Genomic DNA, 16,661 nt, shown 5'->3' with positions numbered 1-16,661 from the left:
AGTACAAACTCATTAGTAATTTAAATAATATCTTAAATATGTATAACGTTGCTTGGTAAGTAGTTAAGACACATTGGTCAGTCTAAGTCTAAACCCGCGTCCGAGATATTAAAGTGCACAAACTTGTGTTTCTTCTAAAGAAGATTCAGACAATGGTTTTAAGCGTTTTTCGAAGCACGGGATTATAAACACTAACTCCACCCAAGTCCATTACGGAAAAACTCAATAACATTAATTATCCCCACTTGGGATTAAATTCCAGAACCTCGGATTTTCTACCCTTATACGCTAGCTATAAATTTCCAGAGTTTAAGTAGTTGATCTCTCCGTCGTTAAATTGAATTATTTTAATATAGGCTATAAAACATACTTAGTAACAATGTACTGAATTAATACCAAGATAAGAGCGTTCATAAAAAGATTATACGAAAAAACACCTCGATTAAAATTATCTATTATAGAATCAGGATCAAACATACACTACACAATTTTGAATGAAGTAAATGTAATGTCTGTATTATAAAAATATGAAATAAGTAAATGAAAGAATGTGCCTTGGATACCAAATATTATATCATTATTATTAAAAAATTACATAAAATTGTGATTAGTAATTGTTATACTAGGCAGTGATGAATTTAAAAAAAATATTAACCTTAATTTTATAGATATGCCTTCGGCTTCTTTGCATTAGTGAAAAGTTATGTGTACAGAAACCGTAATATTCACAATGTTATAATGTTGTAGATAAACCATCAATCTTTATATTTCAGGATAAAGGCCAAGTTCTTTACCTTGATATTGTTTGAAAACGTATCAGATATAGTGATTTATTTTCCTAACATCGCGTTGAATTATGCTCACCTGCGCTCGGTACGGAGAAACTTGATATCATCGTATGTACGCGAAATAATTATGCATAGTATATAATATGCGGATAAACAATAACTGCAAGTATTAGATTACATATATGGCATTCCTTAAGGGCATTAAAATAAAAACCGCAAGATCGAACACACGTAGAGAGAAATAGTCAAGAATTTTTAAGGTCAGAATTCAGAAGTCGAATAATTAAAAACGTTATGGTACAGTAACAAAGCCCTTCCTTCATTCCAATGCTGAGAAACTCAGTAAAGGAAGCTGTAGCTGGCCTTCAGAGCGTTTGAATTTTTCATAATATGCAGTCACTCGAAACGTCGCAATAGCAGAGAATGTTAAGCATAAAATATCTTCTGGTATTTTCATTACTACTGGCGCCGCTACTAGTGTGTTCCTTGTTCTATCTTACCATTAACAACTTACGAATAAAAATAACATATTATATTAATTGATATGTTTTTGTTTAATTTTAATAATCATTATTTCCAAGAGCCGATGATAACAATGGCTTGATTTTATTTCCTTTTTTAAGCCCATTTCTTTAAAAAAAGGGTTTCTGAGGCATGACGATGTTATTTTTTAAATTAAAATAAACGAACAAAGGAACGATGTATAGTTTATTGAACTGTTGGCATCGGTTTGTCATACAAAATTAAACAAAAAATACTTTGAACCATTACAAAAGACTCGCTTAAAATTTCGGCCAATTAAAATCGATGAATGAATATGTGTCTAATAAATAGTTTGGAAACATCATGTACCTATTTCAAAACATGTGGTATGTATTTTAATTGAAAGAAATATTTATCCATCTGTTCACATACAATAGTTATGAATGTGATCTCGTCTTGAAGCGTATCGCACGTGATATAGATTGCCATTAATTGATTAGTGCCGTCGCCACTCACTTCCTTCGAATCTAACATGTTGCCTTCTTAGGATGTTCGTAATTATGTAACGGAAAATGGCTTTTAGTGTTTACTAATCAACCCAATACTCCTGACCCACAAAACTCCGACTGGTTTAAAGACCTAGTTCTCGATCGAGTGGTTAATTGATATAATGCAAGCTATCTTGCACGTGTCTTATGGAAATTCTAGAATACATTATAATATACCAGTTATTGCGTTTTAATAATTTATACGTACCATTTTAGTGTGGTTTTAGCACTTTAGACAGATTTGTCAAAAAACACTCCACTCAATTAGTTGCAAATTCAACTAGCAATGATAACACTTGTATCAAGACCTATATAGAATAATTTGATAAATTATATCCTAATCAACACGTCTTGATAAAAACCAACATATATCGTATCTACTCGATTTTCTATTGTGATATTTAAAAGTATTTTTATTACAGGATAACGATCTTTATACACTTCTGTCGCGAAACGCATACTGATAATGAGTAAACTCCAATACGATAATACATACAAGAAGATAATTACCAGCTAATGGTTTGGAGACTTATCTAAAGGGTTACAATTATAGAGCAGTTTAAATACAGCCATTAACAGCGTTCACATTCATTTCATAAGTTTTTTATTTAATTTTATCGTTGGTACATACTAGTCAAGTCTTGGGACTGAAACTTTAACCCATTCCGTCCGAACATTTTAAAATGACATTTTTAATGCCAATTGCAACCTATTTTATCTACAAATTTTAATACATTTGTAGTATATAAATATAATAACTTACTTTACTTTTGTTGAATATCTTCTGATAGGTTTTATGGAATTATTCAGCTATAAATATTAGTATTTTAAATTAGTCAACCATTAGTAAAATCAAATTAAAAAAAAGATTTTATCCTTCTAAAATAAAATTGACCACCAGCGATAAGTCGTTTATATAATTTATTTTTAAAATGAGATTTTTTTCACCATGTTTACGATTCACACAAAATTTAGCGATTAATTAAAATATGAAAAAAAATAAGATCAGTTATAACTGATCTTTTTTTTCATATAAATCTATAGATTTCATTTAAATCTATAGATTTATTACTAAGATTTATTACTATGCTTATTTTTGCAGATTTGGTAGTTTAAAATTTCCATGTATGTTATATACATATTTACAATATTGATCACATCATTAAAAAGTCTTTGTACAGGTTGTAGGTTTTTCAAATTCACTCAAAATATATTTTCAGGGAAGGTATATCTCCGTGGGACTTGGTTTGATGCATACTCCAAACAAAATTCCCCTGCAATTCATTGCACACTTGCAATCTTAATTCTGGCTCTGAGCCCAAAATTACACAATTGATTGCCGTTTCTATCCGGAATATAGAGTGAGTAGGAATTATATGGTTTATTTTCATCTATTTATCAGTCGACATGAGTGTTAAACTATTAATTATATAAAGCTAATTAATGCTATTCTTATTCTTTTTTATGTCGATACTTACTGTTACCCCTCAAAACTGATACGAATAACAAAACCATAATAATCAATACGTTTTGACTACAAATACTAGATCCGACAAAAATAACAATAGCTCTGATGTGTGTCACTTAATTAACATAAATGTACTAAATAAAGTAAGTAATTAACCAGTTAAATACTGAGTGAGGTAAATTATAACGACCTACTTTTTTTAGGTAACTGGCGTATGTAATTTCTAAATTTTACAATTACTGGAACAACGACCTCACTTATTTTGAATTAAAGCAATTTTTTCATAAATATTCATTATTTTCATTCGCCGTTACATTTGGAGTCGGGGTGTTTTTATCTTCCATTCATCCCACCTCTGACCTTATTTTGTCTTTTTTTTTTAAATATCCTTCACAAAAAGGTCTCCTCATGCTTGACAGTCTGCTGCATTTTATATATCATTAAAATAATAACCTTTTTCAGGTCGTTTCACATTTTCTGTTATGGGATTTGAAACTAACGCATACGTACTCATTTAAATTTTAGCCATTCTAATTATACACACCATGTCAACATACTCATATTCGCAAATTGCTTCTCATCCGCCAAATTCATAATGCAACACTTCGATCCGTAAATAACTCTTTCTCCTAAGTCTAAGAGGAACTCAAGGGTCGCAAGTATCTCTTCGACCTGAGATCAACATACTTATTCGGTCTGTTAACATGTTGCTCGTATAGGTACGGAAATCACTCTTTTAACGGTTTTTTATGTGTTCTTTGCATTTATTGGTGTTCCGTAGATATTTTTTTTACTGAAATGTACGTGTCAAGATGTTTAATCACACAGATAAAATGTTATTTATAAGCGGGAAATCGTAAATTTCCAATAAGTCTATAAAAATCGTCGTTTTGAAATCTTTCCATATAAACGCAGCTTCCGATTTTAATATTTGACTGCGGAATTTTTCTCTGTATATCGGTTCATGGTGTAAGGTCTATTTTTTAAACGCAGTATGTTCACGGTTAAACTGAATCATTTTTTATTTCGTCCGGCGTTAATTAGTAGAATCTAATATTTATTACGGTTTTGGTTGCTTTAACCAAAAATGACCCAGATATTTTCTGTATGATACATTTTAGATTTTTGTCATATTTTAGGAAAAAAACAATGTACGTAAATAAGGTAAGGTACGAATACTACCGCTCCAGGAAATATAAGCCCCTATAGAATATCAAATAATTTTTAATCACGAAAAATAATATTAAATATTCACTAGATTAATAATAAGCCAGAATACAACAACAAATATTAAATATAAAAAATAGATATAAATACACATTGAGGTTTCATGATAACAAATTATTTTTGGAAGGAATCTGCATGCACAAAACGGTTAAGTATTTAAATTATAAAATTTATTTACAAGATTTGAAAATGTAAGTGATTCTAAATAAATTTTTGTTCCAGTCGCAGTCGAAACGTTTGGCCCTTGCAGTAGTGGTGCAAAAAGCTTCATCAAAAAGTATAACATCTCGCCTCATTGCCTCCACTGGTGACAGAAGGGCTGGTTTTTGCCCAGAGGATCGGAATTGCGATTCAACGAGGAAATGCTGCTAGCATTCTTGCCACCATTCCACGCGGTCAAGATTAATATAGTTTTAGTTCATATTTCTTTATATTTAAGCATTTAATGTTATTAATTCTTATGTTAATAAAATGTATTCAATTAACATATATAAATATTACATAATACATTTCTAAATATGATGATGACGTTCATTTGTTATATTATTATTATTAGTTAATTACTAACAAGTCACATTTAACAAATTTATTACATTTATGGTCGTACATAACTCCGTACTTAAGCAAGTTTATCTGCGCTGAGTCATAAAAAGTAAAATATAGTAATTTTGCAAGTAGGCAAAATTGCTTCTAAAGGACTCAATAAACACTCAATTAGCTTAGATATCAGGACGAAAGTATTCTGTAAACACGAGGACTGTGCAATAACATTCTTATCAACTTATACTATTATTTGCAACATTCGTGACATAATAAGATACAATCTATCAAACATTTGGTGAATACAAACAAACGACGTATCTTTATTATTTTTAATATTTTTTTATCAAAATAAACCTTGATATACTTATTGGTTTTGTGGTTAACAAACATAGGTGCAAAACCCGAGGTTATGGTTTCGAATCTTAGATTATATGAATAACTTAATGGATTTTTTTTTATCTGCACCTAAAATAATAAGGAAATTGACAGTGTCATATTCCCGTTCCTCTTCGATAATGTCGAATTACAGTCTGCTGTAACCGTTCATTAGAGATTGCTCATGCATTAGTACACTTGCCCATACAAGATTAACATAGGGAAAATCATATACCTTGTGAATAATAATATTTCAGAGTGCAGTTAACCCGCCTCTAATGCTGACTGTTTTTGACAAAATTGAGTCTGTTATCTATAATATTAAATAAAAATAGTATATATTTAAGTCTACATTTGGAATAAACTAGATTTTGAAAAAAAAATATGTAAATAATATATTTTTATATGTTTGAACCATAAAAGTTATACATAATATTGCTATAATAGTATAGTACATAGCAATGTATTGATATATGTTAACTTAAACAATTTAATGGGGGTTACTTATAAAATAATACAGTTTATTATTGTACACATTCTTTAGAATATCGAAACAAATACTACATCTTGAAAAATGAGTAATCACCAATATAAAATAAGGCCCTTGAAATCAATCAACTCGCCTAGTAATTTGGAACAATAAAAGAAATTTAATTCAAGGTCAAATCCACTACACAAATCATGCTTGTGATGAGTGAGAATTTTAATGTTAGATGGAGGTTACATTATATATAAAAATAGTTGAGTTGGTGATATGCAAAGGAACAAGTTGATTTCTGACTTTTACAGGCCTGTTTAAGTCAGTTGTGCAATTAATTTAATCAAAACAACACACATATACAATAAACATCACTGTTACTTCACTGTCACCCTATGAAACTGAAACAAAGAAAACTAACAAGGAAAACATACATGTCCTTATTGTTAAGACTGAGACCTACAATTCATATCAACTAAAATACATACAAGTATGTAGACACTTTAAATTTCGAACTCACACTATGTCTGTCTTCAAAACATAATTTTTCTTCGACTTAATAGATTATTTAGGCAGTACCAATGTCATCTGGTCAATTGGATGTCAAATTTCGTACAATTTGTTTTAGGTAGCTTCACTTAATTGTAAAATGAAGTGCTTGTAAAAGCCTACTTGAATAAAGTTTATTTTGATTTGATTTGATTTGAGTCCTATTGTAGGTGGAATGAGTGATAAAGGTGTATGTGGTATATAATCATATAACATGTGTCTATTCTACTGACATTGAAACATTTTAATATTTTTAAAACATCAAACAAATTTCTTTCTTATGTGAATTGCCCAATTGAGTGTCATATTTTATTATATTTATGTACTTAAAAACTAACATTTATTTTTAATTTACCTTATTATGAATGTTTGCGCTATTCCAGATTAAGGTTTAATAAGGAAATTGCTACTACTATACTCATCTTCAAAATTTAATTTAGTTATCTTAACTACACCGATCAATCTCATTCATGTCTTGTTCATCATATGTGACATTGATGACATAATCTCGGTACAATGAAAAGACAATAAACTAAGAATTTATTGCTATCTTTTTAGTTTTTTTTTTATTGGGCTTTTATTTGTGCCAAGTATATTTCACCAATGGAGAAGACACGATGGAGATTGAATGGTACGGTTGATATTTTTGATTGAGATCATTTAATTTTGAAGGTATAATACTCTGTTAACTCAAACCTAAAACTAAAAAATAATAATTAATTAGGAATTTAATGCAATGAGTCTTTTGTTTTTCCTTTACTTTACATTACGATAATATATTATCACTGTATTTGAATACAAAAATTTGATTCAAATTAAATATAAACTGATATTAGGTTGATAGACAAAGGGCTCACTTTTATTTGAGAATAATTACTTAGTTTGAAATGCTAAATTAAAATTAGCATTAAATAATCATTACAGCTTATAAACAGTAATACTCGTGGAATCTATGAAATCTTAGATTTTATAAATTCTACTGATATTGAAGATCCTAAAGTAAATATGCAAGAATTTAATGATGGTATCAATATATTATAGTTATTTCTTTTAGGCATATTTGATTATTTTAAAATAAATAACATATAGATACACCAAAATTAGAAGCTTTGTTTTGTAGCTTCATTCTTATAAATGACTTCTAGTCTTAAGTAAAATATAGTAGTAGCGTATAAATCTATAGTTAATAACTCATCAAATAAAAAATAACAAAAGCAACCATTTTTTAATAAAATAATCGAAGTTATAAAAACAAATGCTTGATGCATGATGATTGTAATTTATTATGGTGATGAATTTGTGGCCACAAAACAGTTTTATATCAAACAAGCATTATATACTTATACTGAATTGATAACTTTATTCAAACATAAATACAAGTATGGAATATAACCATCTCACCCATAATTACATTTAGCAAAAACATTTGTCATCACAAATTTTCTAAACAACAAAGGAAGGATTATTGGATTAAAGTACATAATGCTTTGCTACAATCGTTTGTACATTAGTGAATCATGTGAATAAATAAAAAGGGATTTAAATTTAAATTTTAATTAACCATTTTGAACAAAGCATTCAATTCAATTTGAACATAATAATCTCTATAAAACAACGTAACCTCAAATGTTGAACTGTTAAATTGAAAATGAAAAATATATCATTGTTTGTTCTTACCCTTGAAAATGTTCGTAGGCGATTTATACGGGGATTTGAAGGAATATTATTGAGGGACACTTTAGACATCTTCGAATTTGTTGGTCTTCTATCAATAACTGAATGAAAAATACTGCACTGCAGCAAAACGCTTCAATTTGAGAGATTAATATTTAATTCACTTGTTAGAATTACAAACATCTGAACATCTAACACTGAAGTTTATTATTTTAATTTTGACAGCACTTATATCAATTGCACCACCCCATAACGTCAACCTTCAACTACAAATTAACAGTTTTTACGGTATAATAGTAACACTCTCTGATCAAATTTTAATTTATCGGTATTACTATATATACATTGAAATTAAACCCTACACTTATGAGAACAGTTTGCGCAAAAGGATTGACAGACTACAAGCTTACGAGCGCTGTGATACGTTTCGTTTTACATTTACACGCGGACGGCACGCATGACGCGAGTAATAAAGTACCATTCCTTGCGCCGTCAGATCGACAACTGTCAAACCGATAAACACGTTACAGCTGCCTCACGCCAAGTGCGTATGTATGATTCAAAGGCGCGAAAATTTTATATTTCACAATTTTATTTAAAAAACTATAACTACAATTCTGAAACAAATCTTGTATAATAACCACTTACATCAGAGAGGTAATGCTTCTTCAAAATTTACTTTGATGTTTCTGATATGGTACCTAGCTGTTGTATGCTTATTTAAAATACATACAAAAACTTATTTATTAAAACGAATCTTAATATTTATGATGCTCGAAGATAAAATTCCTTTTGTTTTTTGGATTACCAAATGTAAACACAATTTTTATTTTTTTAATATCATCGTGGTTTCAGTCTAGCCGTAGTATATTTTAAAGGTGTTCCTTGCCTTTTATACATACCTTAATATTTTTCGAATGGTATAGCAATATTACACCACTCACAAATAATAAATAGTTGCTAATGCTTTATAAAAGGCGCTTTAACATATTTTATATTAGAATGTGGGTACTTAAAAATATGATGACATATTTAACATATATATTTCAAACATTGACATTTTCCAGAATATTATATAAATATTGAGTTACTTCTTTCTAAGTTTAATATAGTATTTTCTGTTTCTAAAACTGCTTACCAGTGAACGCTCCGTGGGATTAGCGTGGATGCGGGGTTCTTCTTCGTCATCGTCAGGTGAACATTCAGCTCCAACCATCTGACCCATGTTTGATTACTTTTTTAGTGTTGACGTAACGCGGCGCGTGGCCGCAAGGAGCCACCGCGCGTCCTTCGCGCGACTGATGCCGCGCCGTTGTGCTTGCTTACACGAGTCTTTTAGGAACTAGGGATTAACCCCTATAACATCGATAAAATCCTTGAAAGTAGTTTTGTAAGCTTTTAAAAAAAATCATCAAACAATAAACACAATCAAGAAGCGTTAACAGTTTTTAGCAAAGTTCCTAGGTTGCGTTTTGTTTGACGCTCGATATAGGTATGTTACGGATACAGCCTTTATAATGTATATTAAGTAAAGCGTTTCCTAATTTTAAATATATTTAAAGTGCCAAATTTTAAGGAAATTGGTCGAATCATGGTTTGTTTGTCGATGTCGAAGCACGATTTTAATGTTACTTCAAGTTTTAATTTAATGATTTTGATATGGTACCTAGCTGTTGTATGCTTATTTAAAATACATACAAAAACTTCTTTATTAAAACGAACATTATTATTTATCGAATTAAATTAAATTAAATCGAAGCACGATTTTAATGTTACTTAGTAGTAACTTAGTAGTAGATAGTACATACAACTGGTAAAGAACGAAAAAAAAGAGACCGCTTTCAAGATGGAGCCGTAATTCGACAAGTTTACCGATTTTTTTTTTAACAAGTCTACCAAAAACAAATGCCTGTAATCGGCAATGTCATTGAATTATGCACTATGGGAACTCTCCCATATAGTATATACTTATTCCTATCTATATTAATTACTTTTCTGTTGCTCATATGAGAATGCAATGCATCTATCGTACAAATAAAAAATCTATCGAATATCGATATGTTTCAAGAACGTGTCTAATATGAAAACGGTCGATACAGCAGGCGCAAGTCCGCGCTCAGCTGAAGCCTGGGCCTTTGCGGCTTGAAAGCTATTTAACGTGTCTCTATGTACGCTTTTTCAATTTCTAAATTACTTTCACTGACTTACGATAGTGAAACTTTAGTTTATAAATTGGTTTGAGAATTATTAGTGAAACAGACCACACTTAAATATAAAAAGAATTTAATGCAATTAGTACGATTGGAGAAAATATATGAATTACATAATATATTATTATATTACATTAATTACATATAATATTATAAATTACAAGATATCAGACCGTCATTCTGGTGCGAGTCAAGTGCCTTATTGAATTGTTGTTTAAGAAATTACCACCTACTTCAAATTAAATGTGAGTTTAAAAAAATAATTTAAAAAAAAGAGTATACAACTGCCGCAAAAATTTCACTGTGTCTGTGGATTTGTATCTTGTAGAACCATTTCAGCTTGCAAACCTCTTTAATGTAAATTTTATATACAAAAACTTACGTTAAAAATTAATGCAAGTCAAATAAAGTTTTAAATAAGCTTAAATAAATTTAATAATTAAGAGTGAAAAAAAACTACAAGCAAAAGAGCAATTTATTTTTATCCTCGCAGAACGATGGAAATAATCTTAAGTAAACTCATGGGACAAGAAGAATTGTGTAATCCTTAGTTAGTCTTAAAACAGATATATTAGCTCAAACTTCAAAGCAGAGCAATTCAGTCAGAGGCATTCTCAGTCGAGACTTGTCGGATCATTATATGAGAACTCTTGTCGTCTTAAAGTGTTCAAGAGCTTTAGCGGGTATTACATGCAACCAGTTACCTGACTCTAGTTGCTAAGGCAGAAATAATCGCACGGCTTTTTCCACTTGATACAATTCGTATCAAAGTATATTAAATGACGTAGATCAATGGCATATCCGAAACTTTTGTCTGTTTTTCAGGAATATTATAATATAAGATATGTGAAAAATGTGTGACAAATTCAAAAGTGATAGTAGACAAATAATGTCTGAAAATGGCATCGATTACATAAGGAAAGGAAATTCCAAGCAAGGCTCGCGTTTTAGTAGATTTGTTAGGTAATATTTGACAAAAACAATTTCTAAAGATACTGGTATGTCTAAATTTAATATGACCAATTAATACGCAACTATATTTGAATTTTACATTGATAACTAACTATGTATAGGCTTCCTCAACAAATTACCACTGAAACAAAACGTTTCTAAATTAAGCTTGGTTCAATTTTAATGAACAATTCATAACAGCTTAGGTTTAAAGTTTAATTTAGATTTTAATATTAAAAAGATATACTAAAATATATAGAATAGAATAATATATATAATATAGAGTAGGATCAATAGATCAATAGACTTCAGGTATATCAGGCGAATTATGGTATTTCTGACAAAACTAGTTTTTACTGTGAACTGATACTGCCCAACATAATGTCCCGCCGCGCGCCGTTACTGTATTTAAGCAGCGGTAGTTTAATTATTTACTTTACCAACTAAATTTATCTAAACAATAAAAAATAAACCTAGCACAAACCTAAGGGCATTTGTGTAGGAATAATTTTTTTAATTTTATTTTACACAAACATCATGTATAAAAAACAATTAATAGTAATTAGAATCACTAATACCATTTACTTTACTTAATAGGGCAAGTAGATACACCCGACAACGTCTTTAAAAATTGAATCTATTAGATCTACTGACTTAATTAATAATCTCGTAATGGAAATTCAATTAAATTACTCACGTTAAAAGGATAATAGGTTAGTTGATAGAAATTTAAGGTTACACTTAGCCAGTCTCTAATCAACAGTTAAGGCAGTTAAACATCAGTGCACTACTTACAAATTAGTTTTATTGATATAAAATTAATTTTCTCAAGACAAAAAATGAATAATGATGAAAATAAACGAATTGATTCTATTCTGTACATGTTAAAGCCTCTGATAGTGATTGAAAATTGGTTTGGAAAGTTTAGATACCGAAAAGTAAATGGTCAAATAACAATATTGAGTAGACGAATGAAATACTATGGAATTTTCGTTGTGCTCATTTTAATAGTACCATATACTGTATTCTTCGTTAACCTTTTGTTGACCACCGATTTGACTAAAACAGAAAATGTGATAGATCTAGTGGATGAAATTGTCACAGTGGTTATGATCGTCGAACATGTCATATCAATGGCAATTTTTTTAAGTTACAGCAAAAATAACATACGGATTATCAAAGAAATTGCTCGTATTGATGAGATTTTAAAGAAGTCAACCGATAAAAAGAGCTACAAAAAGTTTCGTAAGCGACTCAAGATTCATATGTTTTTATTTTTGTCGGCTTTGTTAATGATGTGTATCTTCATCATGACGAACCGAGAAGAGCAACTGACCACCAAGATTTTAATGATAATTATCGATTTTGAAAGGCACCTCGAGGTATTCGCCTTTTGTGTATTCATATCAATTCTAATCGATAGATTAAGTACTATTAATAGATATCTAGAGCAATATGTTTTAAATAAAAAAAATAAAACTTTTATAAACCTAATATCTGGACCAAAGTTGATGAGTATTCAAAAAGACAACGTCCGTATAAATTATGCTCCAGAGGATATTAAAATAATATTTCTAGCAAAAGCATATGATGTAATTGGGGATACCAATGAACTAATCAATAAAGTTTTCCAATTTCATATTTTCAAAAGCCTAACGTCAACGTTCATCTATATTATAATTATAATTTGGACGTCGATTTATTATTTGCGTATATCAAGTAATACCGAATTCCTAATTCGCATTATTTTATTTTGTTTTTTTGAAATAATGTCAATCGGCATAATGTCTTATGTCAGTGAATCATTACTTTTGAAACGAAACTCTATTAAAATTTTGGTAAATGAACTCATTATGGATTACGACCTGTCACCGGCATTGAGAATTGAAGCGAAAGCTTTCACGGAAGTGATAGAAGTCTGGCCATTGCACATATTCGTATACGATATGTTTTCTATAGACATAAAACTCATTGTAAAGTTTATAAGTGTTTCAACTACATATCTTATAATTTTAATTCAACTGTCTCACTTTCTCTAAACAATCTTAAGATATATTTATCATATACGCATTATTATTATTATTGTATATATGTTTAGAGCACTTTGATAACATAAAAAAGAGGTTTAAAAATAATGAATGTTTATTGAAATACTTTAAATATAATGTGTATATATTTTTCGTCATTTTTATTATTATTATACTTGTAATTTTATTTATATATTAAAAGTGGTAAAGGAAGTTTCTTGAAAAAGCGAGAGAAAGAAAGAGATTTGATCAAACAAAATATTACATACATAGATACCATTACTAATACCATACTTAAGTATAGCTATGTCGTGTTTTATAAAGTTTTCATTTATTTGAGTGCATGTGCTATCATTTTAATATCACTACATAGGGGTAGTTAATAAAAGTAATGGATTACAGAATGTACCTTTGAAATGTAATGACTTAAAAAATACCAAGTAATTGTAACAGTAAGCCTTCTGCATTACGGAGGTATTGTTGCCAGTAGCCGGACAAGCTGTAAAATTTGATATTAAACATGCATAAAACAACATCAATAAACATCGACTCCAAGTTAAAAAATAATGATGAACTGCAAATGATTGTTAATGTAATCAATCCACTGATAAAAATTGAAAATTGCTATGGTATATTTAGATTTCGTTTAGTAAAAGGTCAAGTAAAAAACATGGGATCATCTATGATGATTTACAGCATTTTTATGATATGCTTTATTGTTATTTCATATGGTGTACTCCTCAGTGGTGTGTTATCGAATGATTTGGCAGGAATTGAAAAAATGATGAAAATAATGGACGAAATACCTATTTTGGTTATGATTGTCCAACATATAATTTTTATGATGTACTTTTATAACACGAGTGGGAAAAATATACGTTTCATGGAGGCTATTGCACGAATAGATTGCTATTTTAACTTGTCCAGAAACAAGGATTTCAATACAAGGTGTAGGAGACACATTTACATATCTTTAGTTATATTTATACTAATTTTCTTAATAACGTGTATTGAAGATTTCTTAAAGGAAGACTCGATGATCTATTACAAATTGTTAATAACATTTATTGATTTTGAACGTCACCTCGAAGCATTCGCATTTTACGTGTTTATAAAAATAATAACTGATAGGCTAGACATACTAAACAAATATTTAGCAAATCACAGCGTAAACAAAGATTGTATTAATGTGAATAATAAGCATAAAGCAAATAACAAAAACATATTTTATATTGCAACAATTTCTGGTAAAAATACTAAAATTTTAATGCTAGCTAATGTATATAATGTTATCAGTGAAGCCGTCTGTTTGATACAGCAAATTTTCGAAATCCAAATATTTTTTACCATAGTTTCCACGTATACTTTTATAATTATCACATTATGGGAGGCCGTTTATTTATCTCACACAAAGAAAATGTCGAATTCGTTGCTAACTACAATTTTGCAATGTGTAGCCGAACTAATTTCAATAGGGCTCATGTCCTATATCTGTGAAACAATTACTTTAAAACGGAAATCAACTATTAAATTCGTCAATGAGCTGATAATGGATTATGATCTGCCTCAATCTGTAAGATACCAAGCCAAATCTTTTATGGAATTGATAACAGTGCAGCCACTAGAGATAAATGCATTTAAAATGTTTACTTTAAACACGAAATTAATGCTTAAATTCGTAAGTGTTATAACAACGTATCTTATTGTTATACTACAAATATCAAACTTATTGTAATTTTTTAAGTCACTTTTACAAATTAGAATGATTCATTACCCAACTAATATTTTAATAAAATAAGTATAAAAGTACTAAAGTATTTTAATTTACATGTCTTTTCATCATCCTTATCATATGTTTTCAAAATTCTTTTAAAATTTTAAAAATATTAATATATTGATATTAATATTAAAAAAAAACCATGTATTTATTGCCTAGAATTATAAAAGTAGTTAGTACGCATATTTAATTATTTTAATGTTGGATTTCTTGCTTAAGATAACACAAAAGTGTAATTATTATAAAAGAAATTTGCGTACAATTCAGTCGTTGTAAATATTTTGAGAGCAATACAATTAAGTTGTAAATATTCTCGTGAGTGTTCATCAGTGGTGTAGCTATCGTAAGGTTAGATGGTACAGTGCACCAGGGTGCCGATGTTCAGGGGGCCCTCTAAACTAAACTTCTGTAGCTAGAAAATCACGACTCTGCGCACAAAATTTCTTATTTGGTATCTATAATTTTAAACGGTAATTATTAGTTAAAGAGAAATGGGGGTGAAGGCTCAATTATTTTTCTATGCACTGGGGACCTTCCTCACCTAGCTACGCTAATGGTGTTCATGTACATAAGTAATTATAATAACAATTAATTTTTAGTTAATTATTTACTTTTGAGTAGTATTAGGTCGTGAGCTTAAAAATCAACTACTATTATGCTTTCAAAATTCAATTAAATCTATAACCTCGGTCGCACCGATCAATCACCTTTGTTTCTTCCCCAAAGCACACATTGGCGAAATAATTTGTGCCCTGTTGGGGCACATATATAACTATTTAAACATCGTTCTAGTTAATATTCAAAGCACAGTAGGTATACTTAAATATCCTTTATTCATACATTACATTAGAAAATTAATAATATTAAATCAGTCACGCTTAAAGAATTCATTCTTCTTTCGATTTTTTCGTTTCGTTAGAGCGTAGCAAAAAATATAAAAAACATTTTTATCACTTATAACTAATGTTAATTTAAAAACAACATATCCATAGTCAAACTAGTGGAAAGAAGTAGTAGAAACATAAAATAACTGCTGTCTACGTCCCCATCCTTGTTAAACTTTTATTTTTTATAAAGCTTGTGATATTGGCTTGTTCTCAGGGTAGTTCTATGACAAATTTCATTACGATCTATCCAGTGGCTTAGTCACGATGAGTTAACAGTTCGATGGAGTTACTTTTGCTTTTATTAGTACATTATTTTTAAAATTAGTATAGTTATAAACAACATACAATATCGAGAAATACGCTCCGTGGTTTTAAATACCTAACATAAAATAATTGATAAGGAGTATAATGGCCCTGCCTACAAAACAACTTACATTGTATGCAGGCTTCATAAAATATTTATGGTTATATAAATAATTGTCTTTATGGGTATAATTCTAAAGTAGAGTAAATTTTTATGTTACCATTGCCATTACTCAAATTAAATGTCTTTCAACATTCCCTGATCGATAAATATATTTTAATAAATAATGATAACCACACATTTTTATTTTACTAAAAATACTAATGGACACAATGATAAATTATTAATTTACAAGACCAGATAGCAAGTAGG

General features: G+C 29.3%; 1 protein-coding gene across 4 annotated transcripts in view; it reads right to left on the bottom strand.

Annotated features, from left to right (window-relative positions):
- The window catches only part of LOC124543485 (monocarboxylate transporter 13), a 37,123-nt gene extending 27,744 nt beyond the window's left edge, over positions 1-9,379 (bottom strand). For 2 of the 4 annotated variants that reach the window (XM_047121696.1, XM_047121698.1), the window contains exon 1: positions 9,272-9,379. In XM_047121696.1, the coding sequence (XP_046977652.1) occupies positions 9,272-9,358 (87 nt within the window). In that variant the 5' untranslated portion in view covers positions 9,359-9,379. Of the gene's footprint in view, positions 1-2,027; positions 2,275-8,136; positions 8,647-9,271 lie in introns of those variants that run through there. The other 2 variants (XM_047121697.1, XM_047121699.1) reach the window with 2 other exon arrangements.
- Positions 9,380-16,661: the final 7,282 nt, after the last annotated feature.

Source organism: Vanessa cardui, chromosome 3, assembly GCF_905220365.1.
Source record: "Vanessa cardui chromosome 3, ilVanCard2.1, whole genome shotgun sequence".
Taxonomy (NCBI): Eukaryota; Metazoa; Arthropoda; class Insecta; order Lepidoptera; family Nymphalidae; genus Vanessa; species Vanessa cardui.
This window is presented reverse-complemented; position numbering and strand designations above follow the sequence as displayed.